The sequence below is a fragment of the Triplophysa rosa genome, linkage group LG14, assembly GCF_024868665.1.
Source record: "Triplophysa rosa linkage group LG14, Trosa_1v2, whole genome shotgun sequence".
NCBI classification, from domain to species: domain Eukaryota; kingdom Metazoa; phylum Chordata; class Actinopteri; order Cypriniformes; family Nemacheilidae; genus Triplophysa; species Triplophysa rosa.
Window position 1 is genome coordinate 2,361,160 of NC_079903.1, and position 10,046 is coordinate 2,371,205.

A 10,046-nucleotide genomic window follows, 5' to 3' on the forward strand; every position below is an offset into this window, starting at 1 on the left:
AAGAGCCCTGCGTGTATGGGTAGCAACCAAAAAACACATTGCTAAAAATCTTCTATTGGTCACACATCGTCACGATACGTATGAATGGAAGTCAATGGAACAAAATGTCTAGTGTGACTGTGGCATTAATTATACACTAATCAATGCCATGGCAACCATTCAGGACACACTAGCAGCCGTTTAGCCACCCTTCCAAACACCTTAGATGTCTTTTGAGAGTATGTACTGTAGCCTAAGACAGCCCAAGTATTCACTCTACTTTAGAACTATGCAACATTTATTGACTAAGAGATTTAAAACATCAATCAAGCTCAACATCAAGTTTTGCTTTCCTTTCCTTTTCTAGTGTTTTTGTTTTTTTTAGAAATGTTATAAGTAACTATGTATTCTGAAATGCTGTTTTGAATATATGCCTTGTGTCTGCTCTACACATACTGTGAGTGAACACATGTTTTCGTTGCAGGCCTGCATTCACTAAGCTGGAGGCGTGGTTGGAGAACCTGAACATGCATTTGGAATTGGGTCTGCATTTGGTGTCAGAGCTGAAACACATTCACAGTGACTTCTGGCAGAAACAATTACCCAGCAGCCGGAGTAACCCGTGATCTCTGATGAGCCCCTGATGGTTTTCACAGAAGACCCTGTTGACAGAGGGCCAGCGGTCTCATCTCATGCCTAAACATTCCCCTGAAGACTTTGAGGTCCACTCCATTGCTGTGTTGATGGGTCGACGGTCACAGACACCGTGCTGATAGAAATTCAGCCATCAAATCATTTCACAACATATTGCTTGTGTGTCAATACCAAACGGCAGTGCCATGACAGTTTGGATCTGTTACCATAACAGTTTCAGTTGAAAGGCTTTCGCTGTCAACATTGTGTTTACACAAAAGCTTTTCACTGTCAACTGTTGTTTACAGGCGTTTTAAGTGGCGCTCATGTCCGTTGCAGAACCTCTGTGTTACAACATCAGAAACTTAGTTGTGGTTCATCCGTCCTAATGCATTCAAAAATGCGTCTGAAAATAGTCTTTGTTGTGGCTTATTGTTTGACATTCATTATAATGGTACTGTTGTCTTTAGTGAACACAATTACCGCAATTGCAAGTTTCCAGTTCGTAAAATATTTTCAGGTCTTTGTCAAACTCCTTATAACGAGAGCTTGTTGTAAAGGTCAGACTTCTGCCGCATGATAACTTGAACAGTCAATCTAGTTTCATCTCGTCATTGTGATTAGACACAATTCATTGAGTATTTAGAACGCCTGTTTTAAAGCATAGACATTGTCTTTGCATTCTCTACGTTAGGTAAATTCAGTCTTATCGTGAAAACCAACAGTGTTGGTTCTGGTAATATTCTACATCTGTTCCCGCACGGTGATGCCGGGCACGTTCTAGGGCTGTGCAAAAATATCGATAAAGCAAACATCACAATATTTTTTTCACGATATTCCAACCTCTTCTATCGCTAGGCCTACGTATTTTTTTAATCATGTACATACGCCCATTGTCTCAAAAACGGGTGTGCATGGCGCTCCAGCATTCAGAGCTGACATGTGGGTGCACTTTAAAAATAAGTCAGGAAGTAATAAATCTAATGAAACAAAGTTTGTGGGTTACCACTCAGTCACATGTCTATTGTGATGCAATGTACTTTTATTCTACACACTCGTTTGGCACTCTCGCATGTCAGGGCCACTCTGTTTATACTCATTCTTACAGAATACCCCAGGTGGTCCAAAGCAAGTTTTAAATAAAAAAAATGGTTGCAATATATTGAATATTTAATGCATCACAATATTGGATCGTGAACATCTACCATGATGTCCTTGCCAATACACAGCCCTAGCACGTTCCCTGGTGTAAATTTCTAAATGTAATATATATTGTAAATGTTTGACATATTGTATATGTGCGGAAATTATTTTGTATACAGATCCCATATTAGCATATTTTTAATTCGTACATTTGCTAAAAGGCCCTCGCGTACAGGACCTGAGAAAGGTCACTTTAAAATAATGAACATTTTAGTGGCTTTACATTTGTGTCGACAACAAAGAAAATGAAATACACATGTCTTAGGCATTTACAGATCTTTAGTGATTAACTGATCCTTTGACGAAGTGAATCTCACAAAAACATGTCTGTGCCAAATATTACGGTAAGGTAAAATAACATTTTTGCATTTTCTGGCAATGGATGAAATTTTGAAGTTTAACAGCTATGAAAATTGTCACAATTGTCAAAAAAAAACATGCTTTAGTTTCTTTCATTTTGGACTGCAGTGTGACCTGGACATGTTCCTCGCAGATTTTGTGACTTTCACTTGATCACTGTTACAAATTTTCTGTGTTTTATCATTTTCTGCAGCTTATTGTGAACCGTTGCAAAAATGCTTTGGGAGCCCTCTTGTTTACACAACGCTACCGCCTGTAAATATCTTGCACAAAACGCTTCCCCTGCATGCTTTTCCTTACTTTTTCCGGAGACATGCTGCATGGCGTCACTCGCTAAGTGTCGCACCCTCCACTCTAAGTCCAGCTATCCTCTTAAGGATGAGCAAATGTTCTTAATAATAAAGAGAAACAGAGGAGGACTGCAAGGAAAGGATGTCTATAGATGGAAGTCAAAGGCCATTAAAAGAAAAAACAGCCTCTATTTCTCAATAGAACCACTATTATCTCTGTTAGAAAATGATTTTATTTGCACTATGTGAAGAAGGGGCTACCTCGGAAGCCTTTGCATTTTTTTATTACTCAGAACTGAGATTTTTGTAAATATGAATGCAAGTCACTGATGGAGCCTTTTGTGAAGTTTGGCCCCACCTCCTGAGCAGAAAACCGATAACATGACAGACTGGAGAATTAGCTAATATGAGTTGATTTGAATGTGTGCATTGGCTTGGTTCAGATTCATGGGATTAATGGCCATATTTGCCACCTGCCCTCTCCCTTCTTTAGTTTAAAGAATCACACGGCCTGATCTTGCTCGTATATGGTGCCAATAGTGGTACCTGTTAAAAAGCCATGTCACGTGTCTATTTTTGTCTGTAACCAAACAAAGACACTGTAATAACATCACACACATTCATTTCAGTAGCGTGTCTGTGTGTGAGAAAGGCTGCTCAGGAGTGTGGTCACACTGCTGCCTATCAAGGGTTTTTTGTGAAAGTTGTCTTTACATTCTAACTGTTAAATCTTGTCAAGTAAGCTTGAATGAATCGCTGCTGGCCTGTACAGTAAAAGAGCACTTAAATGATGTAGTCTAGCTTTGAACATTTATATGTCCAACTCAGGGCACCAGAACTGGTCAAGAAGATCATGGCATTAGTGGAAATCACAGTAGAATGTGATGACAGATTTGTACATGCAACAAGAGTTGAACAGTTCATAAACAACGTGTTTGCCATGTACCCTGAACTTTTGCGAAAATGTCATGCACGATTCGGCAGACATGAATGAATGCTGAAACAATGGTTTTACCTCTAGACATTGCTGTGCCTTTGTTTTATGCTAGCCTTGCCAACGACTTTTAGTGCGTTTTGAGCCTGAGGAGTTGATTTTGTTTTGTTTTTATTGTCACTGCTTAGGCCTACATGTTTTAATGAGAATTCCTTGTTTTTTTTATATATTTATATTTTCCATATCTCCATTGTCAAGTTGAATATTTCAGGTACACAGTTTTGTTTGTTTCCTGTAATTTAATGTTGTTATTAAAGCTGTGAAAATGACTCTGCACTTTAAACATACTGGCTGTGAACGACCAACATTCAAGAAGGCGACTGTAATTCAGCACAGAATAAAACTGATGCTCCTGATTTTACGCTGTTGTTGTCATTCCTAACTCTTGGCAGACTGTTAAGGTTAGAGATACGGTTAGGATTAGGAGAATAAATTGGCATGTAGTTGCAAAATTACTTATATGTTAAATGTCAGAAGTGGACTATCAAAATAAAGTGTTACTAATAATAATTATGACATTTACAGCCGTCATTTTGAACATCGAGATGTTTTTGCATATGAAGCAATACAGTGTTTAGTATATTAATTAGTACATGGTTTATTAATACATTTGGCTTCACATAATATACAAAGTGTCACGTGCAGACAGTGTAGTTCGCGTGTCAACGTTTTTTTATTCACACTACAACAAAACAGAACATATGCACTTATAAGACATCCAAATAAAAGAAAATGTCAAGATTACATTTTTAATTGCCTATAAATTAAAGATATATAGTTAACAATTACTGAAAAACAACATCATGATCATATTCCAGAGACGGCGTATTTAAATTATTTTCCAATTAAGCTTAGCTTTTAGCAAATACAATTGTGCCTTTATGTTTTACTGTTAACAAATCGAAGAGAATCCAAATATGAGTGGAAATCAAACGCCTTCAAACAAGGTTTAAAATCATAAGATTAACAATAAAATCAAATATATATTTTGTTGATAAAAAATATATACATATTTTGCAGTCAAATTAGTTCGCGCGTCCACGTGCGATTGTTATGAATGTGCGCGTGACGTGCGATGTAGGCGGGGCGTGATGTCACGGCGGCACGGAGGTGCGTTTGGGATCAGTGATGCGCTGATGCAGTCACTCTTTACTTCTGCGCGCAAAGGGCACATATTTCTCAGGCATTGTGTCTCGTCGTGACGTGAAGGAGCTCTTATAACGACTGGACGTGACTGGAAAGAGTAAAGCGCATCGTTTTGAAGCTATGGAAAACTCGCCTCTCAACGGCCGGTTCAGGACTGCGCTCTTCAACCACGGTGGGTAACGATCTGCGCAGTGACTGCGCAACATTTACCCACAAAATGAGTTTATGTCGTGAGCACAGTATGTGTGAATGTGGCGCATCTAATTCACCCTGCCGGAATGCATGATAAACAATAACTCCGTAAGTAACTTGTTATCATTAGCATCAGTGTGAGGGACTGTAGGGTCTGTAGACACAAACATTCACTGACTAATGTAGCTGAAGCTAAACGGTTCGATCCCGAAGGATTTGAGAATACAACCATTCTGTTTCAAGCCTTTATTTTACACCACCGTGACATCCTTTTACTTCATAATGACGTTGCATACACCAAAGGTTGTGTGACATTATCCTTAAAGATATGCAGAAAAATACGCTTTTCGTAGATCGAGGTTATTTTGTTCCCGTGGCTGTGTAAAGACCTAGTAGCACACATACATCTGGCAGACTTCTGCATTTGATATCTGCAAGACTTTTTTAATTGTTTGCTCATATGCAATAGGTCTATGTGACGTCTGCAGCTGCTGTCAGATGTCATATAGATTGAATGCACTGTAAATCGTCCTGATGTGAAAACATTAAAAATCCAAAGTTGAATGTTAAGATTTGCAAAATACATTGACATACACAATTGTATAGTACATATTTACACTTGTAAAGCATTGTCAATTTCTTAAATTGTCACTGCGATTTCAAATCTTCACCCCTTGACTTTTGCGACCTACTAGTTGAAAAACCCACATGTGAGCTTGCAAAGGCAAGAGAGAGACGACATTTGAATTCTGTGTCCATGATGAAAAGAAAAACAAAGATGACTGGAAAATTGAGCACTACTTGGCGATGAGATTTATTTGTAGTACTGTAAATTGTCATTTAGCAGATGCGTATTTAAGGCATGGATCACCATAACCTTCTGGCTACGAGCCCTGGATTCCACCAGTGTTTACGTCATGTCCCCACGGCGAGAGGAAGAACACTTACTGTTTACCATCTGCTCTCATGCCGTTCTGTACCTCAAACATTCCAATGCAGTTGATAATATGTCATGTTTGATCTCCTATTTTTTTAATAGCATACTACTATACAGTACAACTAGTACCAGAGCCGTTTCTTGCTATATGTGGACAATGCGGCTGCATAGGGCCCCGCAGCCACCAGGGGGTCCCCAAACTACAAGTTCAGTCTCATATTTTATTATATTTTGGAGAATTAAAAGTACCTGTCTTTATTTGCATCACATCACTTCCCCGCAGCACTCTCGATACGACGGTGCACCGGGTGACATAACTTCTCGCTGCCTTCCGCAATCTCCACTTGATGTTGGCCGGCGGTAACACCAAGCAGGTAAGTTATCACTGGGGTCCCGCAGTGTAAGAGGTGAATGCTCTGTCAGCTACCGAACCAGCCTCCCACGGCACGGTGAAGCAGATCGTTTCTCTGGTTCCGCTGTCATGGTTCTTCGGCGCTTGGCTAGAGTGCACCAGCCCGTCACGCTGGCTAGAGAGGACGATCCTTCTCGGTTATGCGATCCAGTTCACCAGGTTTGAGGGGAGACCGCTCCCGTGCTTCGGGCCGAGGTTGCCGCCCTTCTGGCGAAAGGTGCGATCGAACCCGTCCCTCTAACTGAGATGTCTTCTGGGTTTTACAGCCCGTATTTCATAGTGCCCAAAAAAGGGTGGCTGTGCCCCATTCTGGATCTGCACCTACACAAGCTGCCGTTCAGGATGCTGACGCAGAAGCGCATCTTGGGCTCAGTTCGTCACCAAGATTGGTTCGTGGCAATCGACCTGTAGGACGTGTACTTTCACGTCGGTCTGGCCATGTCTCCATAGGATTTTACCAAACTCGTAGAGGCTGCCTTAGCTCGCCTCAGAGAGCAAGGCGTGCGGATACTCACCTATCTCAACGACTGGCTTATCTTGGCACACTCACGAGATGTGTTGTGTATGCACAGGGACCTCGTGCTCCGGCACCTAGACCGTCTGGGCCTGTGGGTCAACCGAGAGAAGCGCAAGCTCTCCCCAGCTCAGAGCTCCTCTTATCTCTGTATGGAACTAGACTCTGTCCGTATGTCAGCGCGTCTCACAAACGAGCGTGCGCAGTCGGTGCTGAACTGTCTGAAACTTGTCAGGCGGACTCCAGCGGTCCCGCTGCAACATTTTCAGAGGCTCCTGGGGCACATGATGTCCTCAACAGGGGTAATCCCTCTCGGGTTGATGCACATGCGACCGCTTCAGCACTGGCTTTAGAGTCGTGTTACGTGGACGGCATGGCACACCGGCACCAGGCGCATTACGAATGCCTCTGTGCCTTCGCACCTTCACCCCTTGGTCAGACCTGACCTTTCTCCGAGCAGGGGTTCCGCTCGGGCAAGTTTGAGGCGCGTAGTGGTCACAACAGATGCGTCCCTGCAGGTCACCACTGCAATGTGATTAGACCGATCTGCTGCCGATCGGAGCATCCCTTGTACCAAGAGAAACAAAAATGTTTTTCAAGTCAAAGCTGAGTCTCTTGAGTTACCAAGGCAGCGAGTGACGCTTTTGTGTTTACATTCTAAAGATAAACCCAGAGTGCGTTGTGTTTTTGACCTCTCAGCTAGATGAAGGAACTGTGTGCAATAAAATCTACAATTCTGAAAACATTTTAAGTAAGAAATGGGTTAAAATGCACAATAGCCATATTGATGTATTAATTCGGTCAAGTGCTTAAGCAATGCAGCTAGTTAATACACATAACCTGTACAGTATTGGAGATATCATTGATTGCAATGAATCCTGGGGAGTTGAAGCGCGGTCTCTCTGAAGTCCAGCTGAAACAATAGTTGTTAGCTGCAGTTCGCTGTTAACATGCCAGATCGTTTAGTGGTTAACATTCCTCGGCTAGCGTCCTAGCCTGTTTCCATTTGAGTCAGTGAGCTGCAGAAATACAGAAATGTGTGAAATACTTGAGTGGCAGACAGATCGGACGCTGGTTTGATATAGCGGGATCTTCTGACACTGGAATAGCCTTATTTCACTGTACTGAATAAAGGTGGTTAAAGCTACGCTCCGTAACTTTTGCTTCTCTGTTGCCATCTCTGTTCGAACATGAAATTACAGGTTACTTCACCCACTTGGGTACCTACTAGAGATGCTAATGATTAATCGACGATAACAGTTTACTCGAAATAACTTAATGATGATCGAGTTCAAAGTCATGCATGTCGTGCATGCGGCTTATGCGCATAACACATACAGCAGACTCGTGGAAAAACGCAATGGCTATCCACTTATTACAGTACTTGGCTACTGACACACCTTAGTTTTGCATTTTCTGTTATAGAAATAAAAAGAAAGTTAATTTGAACAATGGACGCAAGAGTTTGCGAGGCGCACGTCTGTCAGCGGGAGCTGCAGCCGTTGCAGTCGTGAGGCACGATGTTTGACAGGTCAAGGCGGAGGAGAGCTTTCATTAATAAAAGTTTTATTTCTTCGTTTAGAATATAAGATCTTCGTTTATTTCTTTTGTATTGTTGCATTTTCATTTAAAATAATAATAAATCACAAACTGTGTTGAAGTAAGGGGAAAATCCGAAGATATTCTATTACGTTACAAAACAGGTACAATGTTATCAGTCTTATTCGTTTTGTTAATAAACATTCTGTTTCATATAAGCAAGTTTGTCACTGTACTATTTTTTGTTGTTTAATTAAAAGTTAATAATGAACCCAACAGCCCGGACGTATCCTCATGAATGGTTCCCACCTTGGCAACCCATGACCTCCCCAGGTGGACTCCCACCTTGCGGTTAACTCCTGCAGTCCGCACTTTCCTCCCATGAGTTCTCCCCTGATGGTGAGACCATGTGGTGTCTCCACTAATTCCTCCCTACGGTAGGTAGTGGCCTCTGCAGCGTTTTTCCCCCCCAGGGGGGAATAATGCTTACCCAGTGGCCCGTACGGTGCCGGGCGGCTTCTCGCCATTTAGAGAATCAGGCCTCCGCCCGTGACGGCCGGCGTTAGGGGGCTTCCCAACTTTTTGTGGAAAGCTCTGGGTCCCCCTTCCTCTTCCATAGGAACCCCATTCTGTCGGTTCGACACAACGTCGAGAGACCGACAGAAAGGGAACGTCTTGGTTACGGATGTAACCTCGGTTCCCTGATGGAGGGAACGAGACGTTGTGTCCCTCATGCCACAACACTGGCCGCCCACCCCAGCGGTCGGGGGAGGATGCTTAGGCTCCTCAGACCAAAGGTGAATGAATGAGCACGCCGGCTTCCCTCTTATACCCGGACATCCGGGCAGGAGCCCGGCATGCAAATTTAATTCGCCAATTTTCATTGGCCTTTTCTAAATACTCAGAAGATGATAGGTTCTCAAGACAAACCCCATTCTGTCGGTTCGACACAACGTCTCGTTCCCTCCATCAGGGAACCGAGGTTACATCCATAACCAAGACGTTACATCCGTAACCGAGACGATACTGTCCTCAGAGAGAATAGGTGCCATCATTTGCATCCCCAACAGGTGACAACACTGAACAAATGCCGAGTGAGCATAGATGACAGCTTCTTGGGAAGAAGAGGCTCTGTCTGCTTATACGTTGCTGAGGGCATCGACACCAGGCAACACTTTTACCCTCCAGCAGCTCCAGACTGGCTCCGCCTCCTGTCCTCACATGACTAACTTTGTCCTTGGTGTCCCACTTGGCACAGCATGTCGCCGTGTCTCCCCCACCAATGATGGTGATGCAGCCATTTTTGGTCGCTTCCACAACTTTGTCTATCAAGTTTTTGGTTCCACGAGAGAAGTTGTCCCACTCGAACACACCGACTGGTCCGTTCCACACAATCTGCTTGGCTCTGGCTACAGCCTCTGCGTAGAGCTTTGAGCTCTCGGGACCACAATCCCAACCCATCCAGCCAGATGGAATACCATCTGCTACTGTGGCAGTCCCCGTTGCCGCCTTCTCATCAAACTTGTCGGCAGTGACGAAGTCGACAGGGAGTGCGATCTACACGCCGTTCTTCTCGGCCTTAGCCATCAGGTCTTTCACAATTTTGGCGCCCTCTTCATCATACAGGGAAGTGCCAGAACAATAACATATTGTTCAATTTAAAGAATTCCTTTTTCAATAAAAAAGCCATTCTTTAATGTCATCCACTGTCGTTTTGTGGTCCTTTTTTAAGGTATTTATTTACTCACTGTTTAGGCACCTGTACCATTTTAAAAGTATCAACTTGGCACCGGTGTCATAAAAAGCCAGTCAAGAGACAGTAAAGAGTTTTCAATAATGATTTCAAT

At 42.8% G+C, this 10,046-nt stretch overlaps 1 protein-coding gene and 1 pseudogene across 7 annotated transcripts in view; one reads left to right on the forward strand and one right to left on the reverse strand.

Moving 5' to 3' along the window:
* The window catches only part of limk1a (LIM domain kinase 1a), a 98,491-nt gene extending 94,676 nt beyond the window's left edge, over positions 1-3,815 (forward strand). For all 7 annotated transcript variants that reach the window (XM_057350360.1, XM_057350366.1, XM_057350365.1 and 4 more), the window contains one exon: positions 464-3,815. In XM_057350360.1, coding sequence (XP_057206343.1) covers positions 464-605 — 142 coding nt within the window. In that variant the 3' untranslated portion in view covers positions 606-3,815. The remainder of the gene's footprint in view (positions 1-463) is intronic.
* A 5,381-nt stretch (positions 3,816-9,196) lies between these two features.
* On the reverse strand, positions 9,197-9,837 carry LOC130565173 (phosphoglycerate kinase 1-like; annotated as a pseudogene).
* Between the last annotated feature and the right edge of the window lie 209 nt (positions 9,838-10,046).